General features: G+C 38.4%; 1 protein-coding gene across 5 annotated transcripts in view; it reads right to left on the reverse strand.

The window, feature by feature from the left end:
- ANTXR2 (ANTXR cell adhesion molecule 2) overlaps positions 1-24,995 on the reverse strand; it is a 151,425-nt gene extending 126,430 nt beyond the window's left edge. For 3 of the 5 annotated variants that reach the window (XM_045880922.3, XM_064584677.1, XM_064584676.1), the window contains exons 1-7: positions 24,325-24,623; positions 23,623-23,694; positions 21,461-21,532; positions 8,046-8,127; positions 7,478-7,585; positions 7,289-7,357; positions 6,429-6,509 (exon numbers count right to left, since the gene is read on the reverse strand). In XM_045880922.3, the coding sequence (XP_045736878.1) occupies positions 6,429-6,509; positions 7,289-7,357; positions 7,478-7,585; positions 8,046-8,127; positions 21,461-21,532; positions 23,623-23,694; positions 24,325-24,476 (636 nt within the window). In that variant the 5' untranslated portion in view covers positions 24,477-24,623. Of the gene's footprint in view, positions 1-6,428; positions 6,510-7,288; positions 7,358-7,477; positions 7,586-8,045; positions 8,128-21,460; positions 21,533-23,622; positions 23,695-24,324 lie in introns of all 5 variants that reach the window. The other 2 variants (XM_045880923.3, XM_064584678.1) reach the window with 2 other exon arrangements.
- Positions 24,996-27,403: the final 2,408 nt, after the last annotated feature.

A 27,403-nucleotide genomic window follows, 5' to 3' on the forward strand; every position in this document is an offset into this window, starting at 1 on the left:
GAAGATGAAATCAAAGTTATATGGAATCATAAGTCAATTCAAAATAAAGTATTCAGGGCACGTGGGTGGCTCAGTCATTAAGCGTCTGCCTTTGGCTCAGGTCATGATCTCAGGGTCCTGGGATCAGGCCCCACATCGGGCTCCCTGCTCCGCGGGAAGCCTGCTTCTCCCTCTCCCACTCCCCCAGCTTGTGTTCCTGCTCTCGCTATCTCTCTCTCTGTCAAATAAATAAATAAAATCTTAAAAAAAAAGTCTGGTAAAAAAAAAAAAAAAGGTTTTTTTAATGCTTAAATACACCATAACCATATTATAAAAACATGAAAATATGTTCAAAAAGCACAGATTTTATTTATTCATTCATTGATAAATATGAATTAAGCAATTAACTACTTACCCAATGCTATATTAGACCCTAGGCCAAAAAAAGGAGAAGGAACTTCTCCGTGGAATGCTACCATCCACGGCCTTCCTATCAGCCCCAACCTTCCTACCACTGACGTGAATGATGTTATCATGAGACAATTGATCTACATTCAGTACTAAAGATCCTTGGATAAACAGAAGCCCAGAAGAGCTGATTCATAGTGAGCCTCACATTATAGCCAGTCTTTTTTTAAAGAGTCCCAGAAACTGATTTCCAATTTCAAGTAAGTTCTACCAGTTTGGGTTTTTTCCTGTGAATATATCTTTATAGTTAGCTCAGACTTTAGATTTTTTATCAAACCATGATTTTATAAATAGAGATTTCCACAACTAAGCAGTCAACATTCATAGCAGAACCTGCTAAAATCACTTAAACTGAGGTCTTATCAGATTGTTCATTAGGTACCTCTTCTATGAAAATTATTTGCCTGTATAGAAAATGATTTTGCAGTGTCTTCTCATTTCATTAAAACATAATGGAGACACCTTTCTTAGAAACTTTTCAAAAACAACACCACTACTGCTACCAACAACAATAGACATCACTGATAAAAACAATTTGGTGCAAAGTTCAGATGAAGCTTACATTTTCAGCACTTTGAATGCGGTTATTTTTTGAAATGTATATTGCACTTTTTTCCCTTTATGAATAATCTAGTTCAGTTTTATTTAAATTTCCTACACGTATGAGTGCTCATTCCCTTCCTATTTATATTTATGCTCCTCTACTTCCCCATTAGGTATTTAAGAACTCTGGCATTAGCTGCCATCACCTAGGATAATTCTTTTGGATCCGGGTTATTTATAAAACCAGTTTCACAACTGATTCATCTCTTCTGCTTAATACATTCTGAGGTACTCTATCAAAAAATAATTGTGGAAATAATTGCACTGAGTATAACATCCCAAGGTCTTGTTTTGGGGGGGGGGGGAAGGGAGGGAGGTTTTTCACGGAGTATTTTTATTTTTATTCTTCCCATGTTATTCACCAATCTGTGGTTTTGTTTTATTCTGAATGCTACCATCCACAGCACTACCTAATGAAACGCTGAACCACATGGTGCTCACATGTCAGTCTGACTAGTTCAAATAAAATTTCATTTTCAAAGAAAAGCCTTGCAACCACCTTTCCAAGAAACCAAAAATAATGGTTTAACATTCTAAGATATTAAAAATAATCTAAAGTGGAAAACAGAAGAATTATATCCCTGGTTTTTGTGGGCAACCGGAGGGGAGAAAACACAAAAGGAGGAACAATGAGTCAACTCTGAAGTTCTCTGACTTGCACATTTCCCTGGACCTCCACATCCCTAAGGGACATGCCCCATGGGGACTCCCCAGGTCCAATTCAACTTCTCCCTCTGCCCTTCTGCCTGATTCCACCATGTCCTTTAGTACTCCAGGCCCCTCTGTAAAAACAGTCTTCACCCTCCCTGCTTCCCGTTATTCAGAGTAGTCGGGAGCAAAATGCCCAAGTTACAGCTGACTCCCCTCTCCGTCCTTTTCAACCAATATCCAGTGATCTCTCAGGTTCTATCAACTTTTTAAGGTCTCTCGAATTCACCTTCTTATTTCCAGTTTCACTGCCATCACAATAACAACAACAGCAACTCATATTTTCCAGAGCCATCAGAGCCTGGCTCAGCAAGAGAAAAACTGTTCCCTGGAGGTTCTGCCCCACCCTATTCCTGACATGATTCTGACCAGGGCATGTTTTCCTTATGGTCCTTGACCTACTTTTACTGGGACAGACCTAGAATCTCAGTACCTAAGATACACCCTAAGTAACTATGGTCCATTGAAGATGTTGTTTCCCCTTCGACAACTAGGTTTCTACTCTGAATCACTAAACAGCTCTACAAGTTCCCCAACAAGAACTGTAGCTCTTTTCTAAATGCAGAGTCCCAAAATTCCACATAGTTTTTGTCATGGGAGTCTCCTTTCCCAGTTGCTGGTTGGGCCCGAGTCCCAAGGCCTAAGGATTTGGAACTATTTGATTTTGCTTAGCTACACCATCTAGAAGTCCCTGGAGATTTGATCCTCTCACATATCAAGGCCATACCCTTTTAGACCTAAGTCATTATTTAGAATTCCAGCCATCACTCTCAGTGGACTGCCCTGCAGAAAGATCAATAACCCCATCCTACATGGTCCCAACTTCTGACATTCCTAGCTTCCTACCAAATGTTCGAAAGCCCCGTCCTTCTGAGTTAGACCATTCTTAATCATTATCTCATTTAATTCACAAAACAACTCAAAGAAATAGAATTTTCCCCATTTGACTTGACGAGAATTTTAAAATCAGAGAGATTACATGACAGAAAGTACACAGCGTCACATAGCTAGGCAGTGGCGGAGTTGGAACTCACACTCAGGTCTTCCTATTCCCAATTTCATACTGTCTTCACTATATTAGGTTTCCTTTTGCCAGGTCTCTCACAAGGACTCTTCCAAGAGACTTATAAAACAACTTTCTGTCTTCCAAATTATCCTATACATTACCGTAAGGATATTCTTCCTAAACGTTCTCAGCCAGCATATAAATCTCATCCTTAAGTTGCTCTTCCATCATTCTCCAATTGCTTATGAAATTAGTGCCACTTCCCCAAACATTTGAGAGTTTCCATAATCTGGATCCAGCCTGCCCGTCAACGTTTATCCCTCATTATTCCTCCATTATCCAAGCCAGGCCACATTCCCTCCTGTGCCTCAGCCACTCAGCCCAGGCTCTTTCTGAAGTTCTACATTCCTTGTTTCTAATTTACTCCAACTGTCAGAGCACAGTTCAGATTCCACCACCAAAAGTCTCCCAGGACTTCATATATCGAAACTTATCCCATCCTTCTGTTAACTTTATTCTGGCCATATTGGCATCTTAACGCAAACTGCAAGATAGGGTTCCTCTCTATCAGCCAGAGTGACTCACCAAACTTTCCAGCCTCCTCCTTATCACCACATTCTGTAATTCTTACAGAAACCACCATATTCCAAACTCAAGTCATCATTATTTTCAAGCTCCTTTAGAACAGAGAATTTGTCTTTTTTGTGTCCCCTCTTCCAAGCTTAACACAGTGCCCTAAGCATGGTTAGAACTCAATAAATAAGTGGATGAAAGAATAAATCAGATAATGGGGGGAAGGGAGGTGAAAAAGAGGAAAAGTTTTCACCAGCATCTACTTGAGCTAATAATGAATTTTAAACTTTTATATTCCTAATTAAGGTTGGAGATTAAACCAATATTCTGATAACTGTTAGATATCATGTTTGCCTGGATAGAAATCTAAAAATTTTAAAATGATTTATTTCATTCCAAATGAAAATAAAACGTGAAAAAGATTTTCTGAATCAAATAAATTTTAGAGAAGGTATTAAATTGTTAACATGCAAAATGTTCATAACAAAGGCCTTCTCCAGTCACTCATTTTTGAAGTTATAAGAGAAAGAACCACTACAGTGTCCCTTTTCTCTCTCTTTTTTTTTTTAACTACAGTGAAGGAAGGCTCCAAAATGAAACTCCTGTCCTTGCTGATTACAAAGTTGATTCTGAACAAACTATGCTTCAACAAAATGTGATTTACAGCAAGGGGACCAGACCATCTAGGTCACTGGATTTGGGTGGGCAAGGGAGGGAGGACAAAAAAACCCAAGAAAATCGGCTTACATTTTTTTCTCAATTAAAGATTAACTTCAAAGAAATTAATTCATTGACGATAAGGCCAGGCATATAAATAACTTCCAGCAAAAAAAAAAAAAAAAATTATCTCTCAATTTAGCAAATATCTTGCCTTCAAAGTACCAGACATCTGAAAGACTTACATTTTCTGATTATTTACATTTGCTTAGCTTTGCATAAATCCATTCCATAGTATAATTTTTTTCATCCACTAGTTTGGTAAATCATAAAGAATAAAGGGATAGTCTCTTCTCTCTGCCCTTACCCTGATATAGATACAGTACACTTGTTTTAAATACCAAATATAATTTTTTGAAGATAAGATGGTACTTTGTAAGTATAAAGTGCAATTCAAATTTAAGGCAGAATTATAGCTTTTGTATATTACCAGAGATGGAGCAATCTCTGCCTTGAAGAGACATAAAGTGCTTGAATTGCCTTAAATTTCTACAAAGTGAGCAAAATCCCAAGCTATCAACATGTTGATAAAAATCTCAACCATTAGTTAGATCAACTTTGGTTGTAATGATTCTATTTGTCTGTCAACTTTGACATGTGACTACCGCTCCAGTTTCCCCAGAGGCTGGCTTCCCTAAGGATAATTTACTCCTTTTTTTCACAAAATAGCTGAAGTTTAACTATATTAGAATGAACACTACACCCATCGGCCCCCACCAGATGAAACTCAAGACGCTTTGCTTGCAATTTGTGGCTAAAATAACACAAATCTTTCTAACTGCTTGCCAAATCTTTCAACATAACTTACTCAAGCTAAAGTCCATGAAGAACTTCAGGCCAGAAAGACTGTAGTTAGAAATTCCACTCTAAAGTTTCCCTAATACAAATAAAATAGATGAAACTTAACAAATAAATATAACAAAACAACTTTATCTCCTCTGGTAGTCAAGTACCAGTTCTTTGAAGGAGAAATACGCAGTCACAGCCTATAGAGAGTTTTAAAAACCAATTAGTCACCGAGGATTTTGAATCGAACCTTTTATACAGAGGGGAAAAAAAAATTCCAAAGGGAGTAACCCAGAGACGCCTTCTCTCCTTCCCTCTATAATTGTAAAAATAACTGCAAATTCCCCAGCATAAATTTAAAATACATTCCACTGTTTTGTTTATTTACAGGATCAAATTATCCGCTCTTTTGCATTGTCCATCCATTTTCCTGTATCTTAAAACAAATCACAGTTACAGAGTACCTTGAATCCAAATATAAATCCACATAAATATTCATATAAATATGAATCCAAATATTTCCTATTTTTTATCTTGCAATTTTTTCTAAATACTAAACATAATTAAACTCTTAAAATAATAAAACACTGTTCCTGTATTTACATCCGGCCTGTCCACTAGATGTACTGATACGTAATAGAACCACGTCATATTTTTTTTCTTTGAAAAGTTCCATCAATGAGGGGAAAAAAAACCTACAGGCTACTTAAAAACAAAATCAATCGATCTCACTCGGTTTCTGAAAAACATGATCTTTAAAGAGAAATTTTAAATGCCAGAACCAAATGTCCGAAGACCCTGAGACTTATCTTTTTTTCCCTTCAGTAAATACCTAAAGATGAAAGGAAATGCTTTGACTTAGAGAATATACATTATTCACTCCCATTTTAGGATGGTGTTTACCAAAATATCATAAATACTTAATAGCAACTGTTCCAGGTGCTTCTAGCAAAAGGCAGTAAAATGAAACATAAACCTCAGCTGTGAAACGTAGGAGTTTTGCTTTGCATTTCCTCATCCCACTTCCCCTTACCCTCTTTAGGGGAGCCCCGATTCTAACAATCACCAGAGACAGTGCAACTGAATTCCAAACAGAAATATTATGAGCTCCAGTGAAACGACTAATCATTAAAAGGGAAAGAACAACAACGGCAAATACTCAGCCGCTGGTGCACGGTGCCTGCCTGATAGCTAAGAAACACCATGTTTGGAGGAGGGAGACATCACACATTCCAATCCAAATGTTTACTTTATCTTCTGGAAAGCCTATAAAACTTCCAAGATATCAAGAGAATGAGGAACTCCATGCTCACAGGGTGGAAGTGTCTAAGACTGTTCATGAAGATCTTGAACTTGGAATCTCAAACCCAAGCTCACAGAGTTCAATTTATAAGCATTAATACCAACAATTAACACCAACAAAATCCAGATCTTTAGAATTAATGCCTTGTTCTCAATACCGAACAAACTTCCTTCTTAATCTCTTTCTTCAAGATAACGACCACCTGAATGGATATCAAGATTACATCTTATGTTGTAAAATGTACCTAAAACCATATGCCTTTCTTACTCCCAGAAAAATACTCACAGAATTAATTATTCCTTTAAGAGCTTGAAATCCACCTTTGACAGGGAAAACTTGATCCTTGGAATCAGCAATTCTTTCCAGCTTTAGAAAAATGAGGAACATTTAATTAATGGGTAGTCGAGACATACATTTTATACACTTCATTATGTTTCAGTTATGTTCATCTGAAAATTACACCAGAGGATCAATTCACCAGTGTAGCCTGTCAGGAACTGAAGGAGATGGCACTAGTGTTACTCGAAACATAGTGCAATGAAATGAATTAGCCACAGGCCCTTTACATCGGCCTCAAGTTTGAATCTCAAAACAGTGCAGAGTTCTACTAGCTGTAAATGTCAAGAGACACAGGAATCTTAGTCATGTTCAACCAGAAATCTAAATGTAAAATCATCTGGTGAGCCAAGAAAAAAAAAATTAATATATAAACCTTCAAAACTTAACGAAAAAATTGGGGTTTGGGAATGAAAATTATTAAAGATTTCCTCTAAACAGATTTCCCAAATCCTTGCACTCCTAGGAATCAAGTTTTCAATCAAACTAAAACACCTAAATAAGACCGTCGTAATAATCTTGTCAGTTGAGTTCAAGGAGGAGTATTCATAATATTTTAATCCAAATGTGTGTTCTATAATATCAGTTCCTCCAAACCAAATGAATATTCAAGAAATTCTAGAGTTTCATTTTCAGTAATGAAACCTATCAAAATCAGACATTATTGATGCAGAGTTCAAAATCATTTTATAGAAAATCTTTAGCAACCAATTAGTGTCACAGTAAATCACCAGTGAAAAGAATTTGATGAACTACTCTTAAAACAATTATGTAATTTAGATTAAGGTTTGCAGATCTGCTGCACTCACTTGAGCTTGTTCAAAGTCAAGGACACCAACACAATAAACTCTAGCCCCAAATGACCTCGATATCTTTGCCTATGGAGAGAGAGAGAGAGAGAGATGGGGGGTTGCATTATTCAAATATCAGGCTATACATACAGAGACACACAGCAAAGTACACTGGGGTATAAGGAACAGTTTCAGCTCAATACTAACCTCTTTCTCTGCATATGATGGTACCAGACCGTCCAACTTACCATCTGTCAGAGCAATTACGATACTGGAGGTTTTTAAGCCTCCTGCTTTCTGAATTTGTTCATTTGCCTGAAAATATAGAATAATTATCCAACTAACAATTTAATCTTAACTTTTAACCAGCATGTTCCATCAGGCTGAATTTATGAGTCTGACAAAACCAAATTATTATAGACTGGCTTTTAAAACAGGGTATTTTGTGTTAACTATTTTATTTGAAATATGTATAGATTCACATTATAGAGTAGTTACTATTGGGTTAAAGGATACAAATTTTAAGCTTTGATTGACTAGTCTGAAAATAACCACACACCACAAAAATTCCTTAAAAAGCAAAATGCCATCCAAATTTTTCTTATCACCACGGTAAATCAGTCTCATCCTTAGAACAACTAAAAGCATTAAAAAAAATTTTTTTTAAAGATAAACATGTAATGGGGTCTTTGAGTTTTACTAGAAAGTTATAGTTTATTGCATTACAGAATAAGAAAACATTCTCTCCCATACTTATAAATGTGAAAGAACTTACTAGCTTTAGTCCTTCATGGATGTATGTCTCTCCTACTGGACTAACACCTTTTAAATCCTCCAAGCCTTTACTGATTTTGCTTCTGAAAATTATAAAATTAAACAAAAGAAAAATGAGCAAAGATCAAAATAAGCACTTATCAAAAAACATGGCAGTATTACAATTAAGGTTTCTTCAGTAAGAGGAAAGAACATGGGCATCTTTGAGGACAGATAACTTCTCATACTTTTTGCTATTTTAATAACTATTTAATAGCATTCGTATTTTAACTACAAAAAATAAAAGTACTGACAATATGAAATAACTTGAGAAATCTAGGTATATTCTAGGCCTTTTTGAGCTGAGAACAGATAACTTCTATCATATTTGACTAAATGCTGAGGAGTAAAACATTTTCCTTCATCCAAAACAAACAAGGATTGTGTAGGTCAGCTTAAGTGAAAAAGCATTTCTGAAGCACTTACCCACTTCCCTGCAAGTTGGAAATTTCTTTTGTTATCTGCAGGTTTCTGAGGCACATTACTTAACCCTTACTTACAGAAATTCACAGTTTCTACTTTTGTTTCCCAGAGTCCTATGTCTCAGAATCTAGTCACTCTTGTAGCATCTTATCACCCATCCAGACACCAGCTCATTCTCTTGAATACTGTAGGTACTTAGTACATATTTGATGATCAAATGAAAGAATAAATGGTTGGATGGGTGGATGGGTGGATGGCAATGGGTTCTTGAAAGATGCAACAGGAATGAAAAAGATGAAAAACTAGAATAATCTTTTTTCATCCTGACTAATTAGAGTCCCAATGCAGTATGTCTAAATGAAGTATGAATACCTTGTTAAAAGCTATTTTGTGTGTATTAAGTAAGAGAAGACTCATTTTTCAGAGTTTTTTAATATAGGTTCCAAAGACCCCTTGAAAAATAAAGAAACCATAAGAATCATAAGAGATCAATACAACAATGTAGCAAAAACAATCCAAAATAAACTCAAAATTTCATTTTAAATTTTTAAATTTAAAGGATCAGAAGAGAGATCTTAATATATTGCTTTCAGAATTTTAGTTTTTAAAAAGCAAGAAAAATACCTTTTTTTTTTTTTTTTGTGAGAGAGAGAGCACATGCCAGCAAGGGGAGAGGCAAAGAGAGTGAGTGAGAGAGAGAGAGAGAGAGGATTTCAAGCAGGCTCCATGCTCAGTGCATAAGGAGCCCGACATGGGGCTCGATCCAACGACCCTGTGATCATGACCCCAGCCAAAATCAAGAGTCAGACACTTGACCGACTGAGCCACCCAGGTGCCCCAAGAAAAAAGACCTTTCTACATAAAAAAGTCTTGCAATGGTAAACTGAAGTATAATGCTTTAAATAAAACATAAAGAGCACCCACACTATTAAGAATGATAGATGAAAGATTAATTATAAAAAGACAGATGAATGGATAAAGATGTGGTGTGTGTGTGTGTGTGTGTGTATATGCAATGGAATATTATGCAGCCATCAAAAAGAATGAAATCTTGCCATTTGCAACGACATGAATGGAACTGGAGGGTATTATGCTGAGCGAAATAAGTCAATCAGAGAAAGACATGTATCATATGACCTCACTGATATGAGGAATTCTTAATCTCAGGAAACAAGCTGAGGGTTGCTGGAGTGGAGGGCGGTGGGAGGGATGGGGTGGCTGGGTGATAGACATTGTGGAGGGTATGTGCTATGGTGAGTGCTGTGAAGTGTACAAGACTGTTGAATCACAGATCTGTACCTCCGAAGCAAATAATACATTATATGTTAAAAAAAAAAAGAAGAAGGAGAAGACAGTAGGAGGGGAAGAATGAAGGGGGGGAAATCGGAGGGGGAGATGAACCATGACAAACTATGGACTCTGAGAAACAAACTGAGGGTTCTAGAGGGGAGGGGGGTGGGAGGATGGGTTAGCCTGGTGATGGGTATTAAAGAGAGCACGTTCTGCCTGGAGCACTGGGTGTTATACGCAAACAATGAATCATGAAACACTACATCAAAAACTGATGTAATGTATGGTGATTAACATAACATAATAAAAAAATACAATTAAAAAAAGTATATTATCTGAATATCAAGGAACTTACTAGAATCATATGTAAAAGGATATATATATACATATCATACACTACTAAAATAAAATTGTATACATATAATATATATCATACATTATTAAAACATATGTCAAAAATAGTAAAAAAAAATTTTATCATACTGCAATGTTGTATTTCAAATATTTGAAATAAATGAGTCACTCACCAGAACTACATTCATGTTTTAAAAGTAACTTACTGATTATATGCTGATATTGTAATGAAAATTATTATCAGACAAGTTTTCCATCTTAAGGAGTTTCCCAAAAATATGTTTCAAAGTATGATCCTTATCTTCCTCCTTCCTGATTCAGTCATCTCTACCAATCCACACTGCCTCTTTTAATACTTGGTTTAAAATCAGCCTATTGTGAACCTATCTTTAACTTCATTACACTCTTTTTTCTAAGGTACCCCAAATATATCCACAATCAACTTCTACTATAATGAGTAATTTTGTCTCTCAAAAACTTTCTACTTTAAAATAATGTAATTAATTTAATTTAACTTAATTTAATCTAACTTAATGTTTTCACTTCTCAACTAGACTGGAAGTCCACAGTGGACTATCACCAGGTCTACCATTTATAATGTATCCTCCTACTCTGCACTTATTACTTATTATAATGCCTTTTACAAAGTAAGGGTTCAATAAATTTTTCAATTTACCATAGGAAAAAGATTCATAATTTCACAGATGATGGAGCAAATTACCTTCTTTATAAGCTTGTTTTATCTAAATATTTATGTTTAGTATCTACAGACACAACTTGAAACTGATTCTGTTTGAATGCAGACAAAAACCAAATATTTGGTGCTTCCGAGAAATGAGTGGCAGCGTGTCCTCAAGCATTAATGTTCGCTGCCAAAAGGGAAATGAGAAAAAGACAACTGAAATTCAAGTTTACACAAACAGATTTTGCATGATAAAAACTGCCTTCTCCATTCAGTTCAGATTCACCTCACCGTTTAATTCCTTCTAAGAACCAGACAACACCAGCAGAGGACTCTAAGCTACAAGACTTGCCCAATGTGGAATTCAGAACTTTTTTTTGGAAGGTAGGACTCAGCTGGCTTATTTCATTGGAAGAAGAAGAGTAGCCCTGGCTTTTCTATCCATAACCATACGTGACACCCTAATATTCTAAGTAGCACCAAATTCCATCATTACTTTTGCAGCTGCATCGTCATTGGAGCAAAGTGTTTCTTGCTAACAGTCAAGAACATCAATGCACATGAGCCCTGGTCTTATCTCCTTCCAGTGGAACTACACTGTTTGTCAGCCTCCGCCACCAGTGTCATTTTAGGGGAAACTAAAGCCAAACAAGACAGGGCAGATCTCAGGCCTTCGAAAGATGCCAAGCAACTAAAAATAAGTTCTAAACTTGTCTATTAGTAAACAGCTAACTGGGGGGATGCAAAATGTTGTAGGTTAAAAAGAGAACTCATTCATCTAAACTATGACTCTAAGAAAGCTCTAAAAAAAATAAGGAAGTGGGGGGTGATAAAAACAAAAGAAAAAATGCACATGTTATAAAGCTCAAATTCAACACATCTTAGATCAACCTCACCAAGTCTGGTTTTCACGTTAGGTCTCCGGCTACAGGAATAGTGATATTGAAACTACTTTGGGGAAAAAAAAAAAAAAAAGAAACTACTTTGGTATTTGTTGTGAAGCTGTAGTCAAGGGTGCTGCAACCATAACACATAACGTCCCCTCTAATGTCTCGTGGCAGAAGGTTCTCGTCATCCCTGAGTAATCACCATACACTTCCTCCTTTCTGCTAAGTACAACTATGTCAACTGTTTCTTGCCCTAACTTTTGGGAAGCCCACGGTAAATTTCTTACTCATTCACAAAATTCTGCTAAGTTCCTATGGTTATCATATTGCTACATCCTCTTTTCCAAGATCTTAACTTTTCTTTTTATATGTTATTGTCTTTCTACAATGTTATTATGTTCAGTGCAGCCCAATACCTTTTGGAAAGAGGCAGAATTGAAACAAATTAAATGGGATATTAAACCTCTGATTTTTTTGTTGAGAATCAGAGGGCCAAAATCTATAATCAACTCTTTTTTATTTCATAATTATATTGATTGGAGAGAAAGAGAGGGACAGACAGAGAGGCAAAAACACACTGACTCATTTTTTTTATCTCTAAAGTAACACTTTCCACTCTGTTAGTATCTCTCCAATTTCTCTGCTGAGTAGGGGGAAGAAGAGATAAGAGGGAAGGGAAAGGACATGATGGAAGGGAAGGAAACATAGCAATTACATTGTCACACTGCACTGTATCAATGGCTTTTCTCCATCTGTAGAACACTCTGGATTTTGGAAGGTGTTCATGATGTCATAATTAAATATATATTATAAACAGTGGCATAATCAAATGATTGGCAGAGAATTCTGACTTGCCCAACTAACACAATTAAGGCACAATTTTTTATTTGAAGTGTCTTCTACTTGTGACTAATGATATCATGTTTACACAGTACATTTGTATAGTACTTGAACTTTCCGATGGACACCATCTTAACTTTCCAGATTTCAAAACTCTTTCCAGATTTCACTCAATCTACATGCACCTGCTAAGTGCCTACCACAAGTGAACACTGAGTCTGTATAGTGATAATGAGAAGGGCTCCCATGTAGTCCACACACATCTCTACAGATGCACCTTAGTGCTCCACCATGGCTGAATACTGGAATCACCAAAGGGTTTAAAAAAAAAAAAAAAAAAAAAATCCCTTCTGGGCTCTAACTGAAGAGAGTCTAATTTACTTGTGGTTTGTGATAAGTTCAGGGTTATTTTTTTTAGAAATTCCCCAGAGTATTCTAATGTGCAGCCAGAATTAAGAACCTCTGATCTAATGTCTTTTTTTTTTTTTTAAAGATTTTATTTATTTATCTGAGAAGGAGTGAGAGAGAGAAAGCATGAGAAGGGGGAGGGTCAGAGGGAGAAGCAGACTCCCCACTGAGAGGGGAGCCTGCCAGGGGACTCGATCCCAGGACTCCGGGATCATGAGCTGAGCCGAAGGCAGATGCTTAAAAAACCAAGCCACTCAGGCACCCACCTCTGATCTAATCTAATTTAGAAACCTTTCCATGTCATTGGAATGCTCTTTTCCTTAACTATTTTGCCAGTCAGTCCTCTACTGAAAGGGTTTGGGGGTGACTAGGACAATCTTTTAAACTATAAAATACAGTTTCTCGGATGGTACAGCTTATAGCCAGAGAGAACTGAGATGAATTCCAAGTCCTATCTTGTTTCTTCATCTGTAAAATAGGGATGAAAATATCTACCCCATGGAGCCATTGTGAGGATTCAGTGGCACATAAGAAGTACTGAGTAAATTATAGGTACTACTGTTGTTAAGTTGATATTAGTCATTTCCCATGTTAGTAGGATTTTGTTCACCCAGGTTACTTTCTCCTTGATTCCAAGGAGACCTCCCTCAGCAAACTGAGAGGTGAAACATTTTGATACAGAAACCAGAAAGGAGAAGAGAAAAGAAAAAAGGAAGGAAAGAAGGTGTTACATTGAACTTTGGTGGGAGGAGGTTCTGGAAAGAAGTCAAATGGGAAGCTATGTAATGAGGGAGGAAGACTTATGGATTGGAGTAAATCAGAAGTGAACTGAAGGTCTAGTTCTACAACTAATAAACTGCATACACCAGCAGTTTACTGTCCTGGAGCTCAGTTTCCATCTCCATAAAATGTAAATAATAATGCCTGCCCAGTTGGGTTTTCATTCATTCCTTTTATAGATATTTATTGGGTCCCCACTATGATATTTATAATATAATGTTATTTGGCAGCTTTGAGCATTCAGAAGGTAGCAGGTGCCTGGACAGAGAGGGTAGTAGGAGAGACAGGAGAAAGAAAGTGAGAAGTGCCCAAAACAAACTCTCCTCCTCATAGTTTCTCCTTTCCACTGCCATGTTGCTCTTCTTGAACACCTATCATATCCTAATGCATATAAAATGTCTGGTACAAAGTGAGTGCTACACAGATATTAGTTATTATTCTTTTATCACATCATGAGTCAGGGACCGAGTGAGGTTATCTGCCAACCAACCCTCTATTCTTTCTTTATGTCACTCTGCATCAATGAATGCAACATACAGGTCAAGCAATGGGACCTTGGCCTCAATTCCCAGCCCTAATGCCTCCTAGTTTTGCAACTCTGGGTAAGTTATATAGCCTCTCTGGCCCTCCATTTCTCCCATCTGAAAAATGGGGGTGATGACGGTACTTACATAGTGGAGTTTAATCAAAATTAAAGGTACTATCACATGTAGAACACTTCATATACTGCATAGTCCATAGTATTCAATTATCAATAACCAACTGTTAATATCTACTCACTGTACTCCTATCCCTTTATCCATAGAAGAAAACTTAAGTACAAATTACCAGCTTTGTTAGTCATAGTTTATAAACCTCACTTGGGAACTGTCCCTTTAATCATCCCTCACAAAACACACAACCTTAAAACTTTATATTAAATCACACAAACAACAAATCATATCCATAAGTGTGCACTATTGTTCTTGAATAAATAGTTGAATACCAACAACCTCAAAATGTACTTCTTTTATAGCTCAAAATTTTAAGATATTTTTAAAAATTTGCAGTCATTTCTAGTTAAGAAAACTTCTATCCTCACATTGTACTAGAAAGTATTTCTACCTATTGTTAATTCTTAAGTCCTTAATAGTTGAAATTTAATAATACTATTTAAAATCATGGAGGTAAAGCAAAATGTGCCAATCTATCCTAACATGACTCAAGAAGGACATAATGGTAATATTAAAAATATAAAAGTAAAAGAGAATGTATTAATGTTAATAAACAAATATTTTTCATTTATGGAAAAGAATAAAAGGAATGAAAGGAAGAGGTTAATAAAAAATAATAAAAGTAAAGGACACTTCGCATTCAAAATTTACTGAGATGGATTATGGGTCACACTAGAATCTAAAGACTAGAGCCCAAATTACCAATCTAATTTGTTATTTTGGTCATATACAAGGTTTATATTTTTTCGCTAAGCTGGCATGTTTATATCAAAAGAGATTCATCTTAGAGTTTCATTATTACTTTTCATAAAATCTATAGTAGGTGATCTCCAATATGACCTCTGTCAATTCCTTCCCACTCTCTATATGCCCGTTCTCCCATCAAGAGATGGCATTTATCTCCTCCCCCCTTGAATCTGGCCTAGTCCTGCTACTGCTTGGCAATAGGATACGGCAGAAGTGATATTCTTGGACATCTGAGTCCAATCCTTTAAAAAATGGGGACTTTGTTTCCTTCATCTTGTAATACTTGCTCTTGGAAAGCTGTCTCTTGGAACCCAGTCATCATACCGTGAGAAGCTATGCCACATGAGGAGGACACATGGAGGAGAACCAAGTTATTCCACTGAACAGCTCTAGCTGAGCTCCAGAATCAACAACCAGCTCTATGCCTACAGCATCAGACAACATCACATGGAGCAGAGAAACCTCCCAGCCAAGCCATCAGTCCACAGAATTGTGAACGGTAATAAAATTGCTGTTGTTTAAGCCACTAAGTTTTGCGCTGTTTTGTCATGAATCAAAACTTGCTTATTGTTTATTTAACATGTCACTCTAAGGCCAACATGTGTCAATGTCTCTGTGGTCCAGAGCCCAGACCAATGAACCCAAGATAGCAGTTCTGGATTCATAAATAGCTGCTTACAAAATGCTCTGCACAATCTGGGTTTTGTGAAAAAATTCTCTCCCGCTTAGTCTACGCTTACCAAAGTGTGGTACGTGGCTCACACCTGAAGTCCATACTGGCTGCGTTTGGTATATTTTTTTTACCCCACTTCCCCATTCAATGCGTTACTAAGTCATGAGAAATTGACCTCTGCGTTTTACCACTTGGGTGTGCCAGGTTTGTCTCCCAGGTATGAGTAACCATGTATTTCATTTTCTAGAATATAAAGCAGACGTGGGACTGCACTGAAATAACTATTAGCATATCCATGACTAGAATCTTGAGCTGCTATCTTGCCCAGACCTCTCAGGATTAGCACGATGTGTGGCCCAAACGGACTTTTCTAACCAGAAGTAATCACTTCTCTAATACAATTAACAACAATAAAAAAAACTACATTCACTTCCTCTCACCACATCACTGGTTTATAAGAGAACAGAATGGGTTTAGAGGAAGAACATGTCTTTGAATTATGACAAATTCTGACTAATTGTGAAAAGTGCAGAAGGGGGAACCCAGCAAGTCTGAGGCAATGCAGTGGTTAAATGCTCATGCTCAGGAGTCAGAACTACACGTGAACCCTGGCTCGAACTACTTAGCTGTGTCACTTCGAGCAAATTCATTTGACCTCTCTAAACTACTCTTAGAATCCTGGCACCTGAGGATGAAAATGATTGCGGTAGTGTACATTGATAATCTCCAAATCCCATTTCAACCTTAGACTCCTTCCCACATCAATTAGGCTTTCTCATGCGTCATAGGCATTTAATCATCCCAACATTGCGATACGGTAGGAATGATTAGCTCCTTCTAACGGGCAAGAGAACTGGCCAGCAGAAAGTGAAATTACTTGCCCAAGGTCACACAACGAGTATATATCTTCCATGTCTACCTGACTTAAGGTCCACTCCTGGTGTTTTCATTTTAACAAGGAACCCTCAGGATCCCCCAAGATAGCAATTGGATATGTGTTATTCCTGAATGCTTTCTCCTTCCAACTCCTAAATTCCATTCTGACTCCAAGAGAGCTATCTCTGGCTAAAGAAGTCAGTAACATTTTTTTTTGAGCATTTTTTTTTGTTTTTTGGGTTTTTTTTTACAAATAATAGTGTTGAAATAAAATTGAAAAACCTTCAATTTTAAATGAAAAACCTTCAATTAAAAAATGAAGGTTCTCCCCACCCTGAATGTCACTGCTAAGAAAGTATCGTTGTCAGCAGTTTCTTGCATATCTTCCAGACTTTTTTCCATGCATTTATGATCACACACACACACACACACACACACACCGTAAAAACGGTTAAAGATTTTTTTGTTTTTATTTTAGAAAAATAAAATCATACTTAACAGAGTGTTCTGCCACCTGCTTTTCTCAATTAATGTATCTTAGATAAATTTTCATGTTAATATACATGGATTTTCCAATTCTTTTCATGACTACATAGCATCTCATTCTACATATTTTTTTTAAATTACATCAATTGAAACACATTTAGATTTAATACAGTTTTCACTATTATGAACAACATTTCAGTGTCCAACTTTGCACATACCTATCTTTGCACACTGGTGCTAGGATTTCAGTGGAATACAATCCTAAAAAGTAGAATGGCTGATAGGAACCTTCTAAATTTTTACAGATACTGCCAAATTTCTGTGCAAAATTAATGAACCAATTTATAAGTTACCAATTCTTATGAAGGACTGTTTTATCACAAGTAAATTTTTAATTCAGATTTTAAGGAATAAGAATAAATCTTTTCAAATAATAGAAATGTATATATTATCTAAACTTAATCAAATGACTTCTCTCTTTAAATTCCTATAAGTCTGCCTAAGGAATATTTTTTCCTAAGTAATTGATTATTGTGCTTAGGTTAAACAATTATATGACTTTTTCAATTTGGGAAAAAATACATTAAGAAGAGTATTGGAAAAGTTTATAACTGATCTACAAGAGTAGGAAAGAAACTTAGCAAATCTAAGTCATCATTTATCATTTCTCAAAGAGAGAAAATATATGATAGTAGTTAATAACTCAGGTTCTAGAGTGACCAATTCAACCATTCATCCAGCGAGTATTTGTTGAGCATCTACTGTGTGCCAGGTTCTGTTCTGGTATCAAATATGTGGGTGAACAAGACAAAGAAGACCCCTCTGCTCTCATGCAATTTATGTTAGGGTGATGGAGATAAAAATAAATTACTTAACAGAATAATTTCAAAAAGTGATAACCAAATAGACTATCACGACCAATCTCTGGGGAGGAGGGCCAGGGTGCCTGTGGCTAAGGGTCTCAGAGGAGGGGACGCATGGGATGATTCCTAAAGAATAAGAATGAGCTAGCCAGGGGAAGTTCTGGGGCAGAGAAAGGGCAAAATTCCTAATGTGGGAAGAAGCCTGGCCTGGTCAGGGAATGGAAAGACCAGTGGGCTAAACTGTGGCACACAATGTTACAGGAGCAGATTGGGTAAGGCAATCAGGTAGGGCTTTTAGGCCATTAGGAGACATAGGCTTTCTATTCCAGGCCATTAGAACTGTCATAAGCATGAGAGGGGCATACTCTACTTTATATTTTAAAAGACCATTCTGGCTAATATACCCTCACCACTATTAACTGTATGTCCTTGGATAAGCTACATTACCTTCCTTAGCTTCCATTTCCTCATTTGTAAAGTTAAGATAATAACAATATGTATTACATGTATTAATATGAGGATGAAATGAGGTAATGAATGGAAAGCATTTTGCACACTGCCTAGCACATAATAACTGTTCACTAAATGATTTTAACTAAATCACTTTTACATCATTAAGATCATATTGAATAGAAGTGAGCATAATTCACTATCCCCAATTATGTAGCATAATAACTAAAAATATCCTTTAAAATTGCTCTTGATTCAAATTCTCTAATACTGAGAGGCCAGATTTGTCCATATTGAATCAACATGGCACTTTTATCTGATCCTATAATACAGCCCTGAGCTATTTAAGTGTATGCGCACACTCCTTACTCTCACACACGCTAGATTATCCATCTTTGTGTTGCCCCCAGAGCCCAAAACACTCAATACATCATCTATAAGGTAGGCAAGCAGGTAGGTAGATAAGTGGATGAATGAGCTAACAGATACACAGAGGATAAAAATCATGTGGGCAAGAGAAGAGTGTTTCAAACTGAAACACTTAGAAGAGTAAAGTTTTTATGAGTATATAAAATGTATAACTGATCATATCTTGCCAAGTTTATTATTCTATCCATGTACTCACAGAGTATTGGACACCATGTTGAAATTCTATAAGAAGACACTGCTCTATTGTAAGGATTACTGCCTTCCAATCTTCTTCATCTCTACTGAAAATATTTAGCAACACTCTGAGAAACAGGAAAGAAGTACTTCTCACAATAACCAAAGGAATGAAGAATTATGAACAACAGAACCAAAATTGTGAAACCCACTGTGTGTCTCATTTAGTCAGGTCTCTCTGTGATGTGACCTAGGACATCAGGAAAGTTTATAGGTAGAATTCCAATGTCTAGGCTTTGAAACAAAGATCCACAATAGTTGTGGAAGCATTTTTTCAGTAATTTTGTATCTAAATATGTGAACTGTTTCTACACACTTGAGAGCAGGTAATGGATGAAAAGTGACCCTATACCCAAATACCCAGCACAGAGAAGTTTGAGAAGTTACTGACTTAATAAAATAAAATTAGTGAAAGAACAACTAGGAGCAGAAAATAATACCCTTTAATGGAGACTGCTCTGTGATATAAAAAGTACTTTTCTCTGCATTGTCTTATTTTGTCTTTACAACAACTCTCTAAGAAAGCACAGAAGAGTGTCAATAATAAAGATTTAAAAGAGAAAGAAAGAAAACATGGCCAATTATGTCTGCGGTTTACACACATAAAAGTCAACACACTGAGCAGATGATTTGCCCCACGTCTCTCAATCAGTAAGTGGCACGGCTATAATTCTAACCGAGGCCTTCTTAGTGTACTTTCTGCCACCCCCCACTAATTCAGCATGCCACAAATAGTGCAATTCATTAAAACAGAAGGTATTTCTATTTAAAAAGAGACAGAGGAGTGAACTGTATATAAGTTGTAAGTAGCATTATTATCACTTCTCCTTGAATATTATAAATCCTTTCAAGCAGGACAATTATCCCTATTTGTAAGCATCATTCCTCACTAATCATTAAAATACTACATATTCCCTAGCTCCAAATAATAATAATAGTAGTAGTAACAAATAATAGCGATGACAGAGCTTTCATCTCTTGAATACATACGCACCAGACTCTGTCCTGCATTCTCCACATTCACTGACTTCATTCTCACAACAACCTTATGAGGCAGATACTGTTATCACCATCATCATTGTCATCATTACAGAAATGGACAAAACTGAGGCATAAAGAGGTTAAGTATCTTGTCCATGACCATTTGGCTAGTAAATTGGTTCAGTGACTCTTAACTGCAACATGCTTATGTTTATGCTACCTCTTCAAATAGAAGCCTCTTTATCCCAGTCCTCTCCTCTTTTAGATTTAACCAACGATAAAGGAAGAATCTCTAATTTAGATTAACATTTTAAACCCTTTCCGTGCATTTCTAAACAATACCAGTTTTGTTGACCAATCACTACACTTCATCTTCAAAGTGCCTAACTGAGAACCTGGCACAGCATACGCAGGTGACAATTACTGAGAGTCTACTCTGTGTCTGGTGTCATGCTAAGTGCTTTTCCCTACATAAGCACTCTATAAATGTTAACACTGTTCTTTCTTTCTTCTAACGAATAGACTCCATTAGGAGATCTATCTGGATCTTTGAAAATTAAGCTGGGCAATGGACAAAATTTCTTTTCATGGAAGCAAAGCTATTGTATGTGGGTTACAAGGGACTACTATTGCTCTGACTCTTGATGACACCCAGATGCACACAAGAAAGTATGGAAGGAAAGTATCAATGAGAAGACGGAGGTCATAAGCTGGACTCCTCATCTACAGAGGTATTTCCTCTCCAGAAAAAAGTAAACTTAAAGCACAAATAAATTAGAAGTTTATACTGCAAAGTATAAATAAGTTCTCTCCCTGAGTCCCTTTAAATATTATGTTTCTTTAACCAGAGTTTAAATAAAAAGTTGAAACAAACAAAATACATAAATAAATATTATATTTTCTCGACATTTTTAAAGAAAAAAATAATTTATTTAAAAAAAGCTATATTCAAGTATAACTTTGCAGAAATCCACATATTATGCAAAACAAAGTACACCAGCCTCCCTTACTAAAATGAAAACTAAGGCAGAGATCTGGGTTTCATTGTACATTCCAGAACCAACAAGAATGATATCGATTTTCAGATTATCTGCTCTTTTATATTACTCATACCTCCTTTCTCCTCTATTAGTGAACAGAGCTAAACTGTCTGCATTTGCCTGATTCCACTGGGAGGCCTGAATCACCACTTGGAAATATCAATCATTCCTTTAAGATTAGTCTCTACTAAAAGCCTACAGTGAAATGATAATGCACTAACCTGTCTCCAGTTAATGGCAAAATAATGGTTGCTTGAGTAGAAAACACAATGAAAGATAATCTCATTTGAGGGCTGCAATATAAGAAAAGAGGCAGTTAAACATTTTTAAAAGAAATATTGATACAATACAGATACATAGCTATGGAGTCTCAGTTAAAATCAGACTCTGATGGTCCAGGCTTCTTTTAAATGGAACTCCCTAAACAGATACACTAACTCTGCTCAACATTACTGCATAAGCCATCTTGGATTTAGTCAGTGCTTCTCAGCACTCAATCCTCCATGACCCACAAGGCCACTTAGGGAAGAGACTACCTAGAAAGATGAATTCTAGGCCAATGTAAAATCCTTTCGTAGAAAATACTTCTCCCTTTACCTATTTCCCCTGTTCTACCTCATCTCCTTAAAGGAGGCCAGACCCTTCTGAGCAATTGTCATTAGCAATATTTTGGGCTGGAGAGCAGTCAGTTTGATTTAATTACCACAATTAAGAGACAAAAGTGATCTGGAAGTAAGAGTATCATGGACAATGTGAAAGAGACTAACAAATCTGTTTTGATTAGACATTTCCAATTGTCCTAATCTCAAACATCATACTTCCCACTGGCAACACCTGCCCCAGTCGGCTACATCTTTTGAGCCTTAGGCATTTATCTCACAGAATGGTTCTTGTCTCCAAGACACTCTACACAACTACGACTAAGATCTGAAACTGAAAACAGGAAACTAAGATCTATAAACTGAAGATCAGAATGATCTCAAAGGTTTATCCATATTTGAAGATATTCTCTCCAGTAGTCAGCCTTTATTCGCTTTCTACAATGTATTATGAGTTAGTAACTAAGCAACTAAATTTGAGCCAGAGAACTGTGTTATCATAGAATTCCAACTTGCAAACCAGACCAAATCAATAAAAGCCCCACTTCTTCAAAATGGTGTATTGAAATGATCTACTACTTTCGATCAAAATCTATGTGATGCTCTCTGCACACTCTCAGATTAAATCAGAAAATTTATAAACAACTGTCCCTACTGCATTTAACATTTAAAGATAGAGGGCCTTATTTATTTTTCTTTCCTAGACAGTTTTACTTCAGACCTTGTCCAGAAATGAGAGTGTTATACTTGGCTTCTTAAGCAGGAGACTGATGATTGAACATGGACAAGCATACATTTTTATAGGGATAAGTTTACTGCTGCCAATAACTGAAAGCAAGGATTGCCTAGGCCTCTACAGATTGTTTGAAGTTACTTGCAATATGACTTTCAAAATGTTTTGATCATCCAAGCCTGTTTTACAGAAAACATTTGGGCTAACAAGACTGAAAGAAGCAATATTTAATGATACAGCTCCTTTTTGTGTCCTTTCCATTATCTTGATAAACTTGCATTTGCTCACTGCATTTTTTTCTTTTAAAAAAAAAAAAAAGAAGAAGAAGAAGAAGAAGAAAAAAAAAAAAAAAGGCTCAAAAGCCTGGTGTTCTGGGGTTATTTTTAAATAGAGATGCCACTAATTCCTAGTTACCTCTAAATAAGAGAGTAAGCTGGATTTCACAGCAGTTATGCTTTTTATAGGAGAAAAAACCAGTCTTTCCTAGTAAGGCTTATTGCATATATAGAACAGTTAAATTTTAAACCAGCCACACACCCACACATTGGGTAAACACAAGTCGTCTCTTTAAACACACACAAGTGCCTTTTCTGGTAGTGGGTTATTAACACATGTTCATTGGAAGTTTACCAACACTTTTTTTTTTTTTTAAATGAGGACCTCTACAATGCTAAGAATTGTGTGGAAAGAAAAATACATTATGGATACTATTAGCATAAAATTTGTTTTATGTGATAAATTATGAGAAAGCGCAACTAAAATTCAAAACAGATGAAAAATCAGAAAGGAAAAGACATTTGTAATAGTATTTGAAGATGCTTCCCAAGGGCCTGAGCCAAGTTTCTGGGATCCAGATGAAATAAGCCCTGAACAACTGAAGGGCTGTCCTAATAAGTACATGTGTGTAATAATGGTCTTGAGGCACTTAAAAATCAACATTTCATGAGAGGCTTTCCCTGCGAAAGGTTTCAAAAAAGGAATATCTTACACTTCAGTCTACTTCCCTCCACCTCAAACTCCCCTGCCTGGAAAAGTAAAGTAGGAGAAATACCTCACAAATCTCTCGGTAAGTTGCTGGACAAAATTGTAAATTTCAATCCAATTATTTGCCACACTCCCAGACCTGTAAAATGAAATTGAACTGATGAGAAACAAACCAAAAACAAAACATTTACGTGGGGGGTAACCCGGCCTCTACTTCAAGCAAAGTAATAGTATGGGCAGCTGAAACTTAGGCGCTAAAAGAATCAGGGAAGCCAACCCATCTTCAGGGACCACCTGCCCAATTTAGGATCCCGCCTCTTCAAAATAAACACAACCCTCCTTCACAGGAAATGCAAACCACCTTGAGTACTTTGACCCTGGGGTTTTCCTGGCTACAACGAAAGCGCTGTGATCTGGACCAGACCCGGCAAACTTTAGCCAGTTGAGGGGGCGAAGCCAGAGGGGGCCGAGAAACAGGGATGCAGACAGCTACTCCAAACAGACACTCTCCCATTTCCCAAGAGGCCCCAGGACTGGCAAACAGTGACCACCCCACCTCCCAGAGAGCCCAGCAGCTCGGGGCTCCTCCGATCACCACCCAGCCAGCACAGATAAGAAAGCGCTTGCCCTTCGGACGGGCATAGCACAAAGCACCCGTCGCCGGCTTTCTAGCACCCCTCCCCAGGGCGCACACGCATCTCCGTCTCCCCAGCCACGGCTCATCCAATGCCACCCACCAGAAGACCCTGGACCTCCCTCCGGCACTCACTTGTCCAGGACGAAGTAGAGATCAAAGGCTCCTCTGCAGGAGGGCTGCTCCTGGGCGCTCACCGGCCCCCCAGGACCGCTGAGCACCAGCAGCCACAGCCCGGGGACCAGCCAGCTCCCGGGACTGCGGGCCCGAGAGAGCCCCGCCACCATCCTGCGGCCAGGGGCCTGCGGCTGCCTCCTGCTCGCAGCCCCCTCGGCTCGACTCGGCGGGGACGCTAAAGTGGTAGGAGTTACCAGGGACGCACCCCGGGGTAGGGGACAGCGAGCTGATGAGGGGGGCCGGCGCCCGGGGCAGCAGGACCCACTAACCGACAGAGGGAGGGAAAAAGGAAGGGAGGGAGGTCCTAGGAGGACAAAGGGAGACACCGCAACCGCCGCAGCTGCCGCCGGAACTCTTGACGAATCCCAGTGGAAGAGCGATCCAGTCCTCCCCCTCCGGATTCCGGAGAGTTCCTGCAGACAAGGAGGGCCCACGGCGACAGCGCTCCAGAGAAGTTCCCCCTCGGCTTCTGGCCGAGCCTCTAGCACCGGCCGCGGAACCCGAGCGGCAGTCCCATTCCGCCCGGGGCGCTGAAGTCCCGCGGCTGCAGTGCGCGGCGGGGCAGGCGCCCCCGGGACGCGAGGACGGCCGCACAAACTTGGAGCGAAGATCCCCGTCCGCCGGTTCCCTTATCCCGCGGCCCACAACTCGCCTCGGCGCTCCAAACTTTCTTCCTGGGGCTCCGCTCTGGCGCAGTGCAGCCGGGCGGTCCCCTTTAGGGTGGAGGCTGAGCGGGCCCTGGGGTGAGCGGCTCCAGAGAAGCCGCTTCAATCAAGGCCAAGAGCAAGATCTGGCCGGGTCTCTGTGTGTGTCAGTGTGCGTCTGAGGGCGGGGCCTGAGCTGAAGCCGCACACGCACACTTGTGGGTTCGTGCGGAGTGGAGCAAGACTAACGCTTGCCAGATTTCTGAAGGGGAAAAGGAGTTCAGAACAACAAATGTCCCCTAAAACTAAACAGACCCGTGTAGCCTGCAGGCCCGGCCTATTTCAGCCGCGGTGTGCAAAGGCACTCTGTGGCTGGGACCGGGACTAGGATTCCCAGGGACGCGGTGGCCTCCCCACTCCGCCCCACCCCCACGGCCGCGGCGCTCGCGCCGCTGTACTTGCCTCGGGGCTACCTAAGTAAGGCGACTTCCTCTTCGTTTAAACCTACTCTGAAGCTTCGTCTCACAGAGCCCAAGCGGGGCGGGGGAGGGGGAGGGTGGAGTCCAGGCCCTTGGCAGAACTCTTTAGGACTGGAAAGTTGTTCCTCAAAATATTCCATCCAACTGTCATCTACCCCAAATTCCAGATAATTAAAAATTTCATCTTGCAACAAGCTAGGCCGTCCTTGCCAAACTTGTGCTGGAGCTGGAGTTTGAGTTCATTCACATTCTCCGCTTACTCATTCTGCGTGCGTTCTGCCTCTCTCCTGCCCATCACCTCCACCTGTGACTTCGGCCTTCCCCCTGTTGAAACTGGCTTTCAGAACTTGCAGTCTCACTGACGGGAATATGAGGTGTCCCCTCCTCCTTTATATTTTATCTAAGTCGATGCTTTATGAGAAAAAGTTCATATAGTGCTGAATCACATATTGCCTTTTAGCATCTCTACTGTTTGTTGTCATGTGTATTGAACTTTTCATTTACATTATCTTCCGTGTACAACCAAATTTGTAAGCTCTTTGGGAATAGAAACCAGTCACTTTAACAAAGATTTACTGAGTACCAATTATCTATTAGGCACTGTTCAGAACAAGATGACAAGCCCCGGCTTTCATGAAGCTTGCAGTCTGGTTGAGGAGGAAAACCAGACCAAGATAAATAAGTAAATATCCATATTAGCAGGTGGTTTGCAGAGAGTTAAAATATGGTAATATGATAGAGAATGACTGACTAGGTGACTAACAAAAGGCAACCAGCTATTCCAAGAACCAAAAGACGAAACGTTCCTAGCTTTTGCAGTTCACCATAGGGATTGGCTTAGCACGTTTAAGAAAAAGGAAAGAAAAGCAGAATGACTAGAACTTTGTGGGTAAGATGAAGTAAGAAAGGCAGGCAGGGGCCAGATTATGTGGTGCTTTGTAGACTGTGACAAACAATTCGGATATTTTATATTAAGTGCGATGGGAGTCCATTAGAGGGTTTTAACCCATGCAGTGGGATAGAGGATAAAGTATTATGATCTCTGCTTTTCAAAGATCATTCTAGCTGATATGACACAATGGATTTGGAAGCAGCAAGAATGAAAGCAAGGAGACCAGTCAGGAGGCTATTATAATATCGGGGCACAATAAAATGGTACCTTGGACCATCACCCCTATAGCAGCTAAACTGAGGGATATGAATGGATGAAAGCTTTAATAAACTCAGACCCCCAGTTTGGAAATATCTGCCACTTGGTGATGGAAATTCCAGTACCATCCGCTTCTTACCTGATGGGGTAGAGAGGGTACTGATAGGACAAGTGGTTGGCTGACAGAATGGAAGATAACATACTTTTGTTAGAAATTTCAAATAATTGAGCTCTAGAAGAAAGTCTAAGGAAAGGGATGAATATATTCAAAGCATCCTGAATCTGTCCTCTTTGGCTTCATCTTTTCTTGAGGTTCCAAAATTTTGATTCCTCTGTAGCCATTGGTTCTCCGGGGATGTGCTATACCTCCTCTTCTTTCACATTTGGGCCCCACTGTGGACACACTAATCACTTTGCCTTCCCACAACGAAGCTGAAACAGGCTGACATCTTCAGCAAACTTGTATCAGCAGCCTGTTAAAGTTTCTTGTCAAGGTTTTTATTATTTAGTGTTGGTTAAAACTGGTCTCCATTTTCAACTTTACTTTTAATCAAGACAAATCAAGGATACAATATACCTTAGCAATTAATACCATATCAGTACATGACTGAATAAAATCTGGGGGAAATCTGTCAGAAAGTAGTAACTAGTTTAAAAGGGGGACAGAAGATGAAGAAGCTCATGAAGAGGCTCACCACGTACTCTAGCCTCATGATGAAGTATTCTAATTTCACATTTATTGGCTTTCTTTTCTCCTAGCTTCT

Source organism: Mirounga angustirostris, unplaced genomic scaffold, assembly GCF_029215605.1.
Source record: "Mirounga angustirostris isolate CCGP_5_RB_7025 unplaced genomic scaffold, mMirAng1.0.hap1 SCAF_2, whole genome shotgun sequence".
NCBI lineage: Eukaryota > Metazoa > Chordata > Mammalia > Carnivora > Phocidae > Mirounga > Mirounga angustirostris.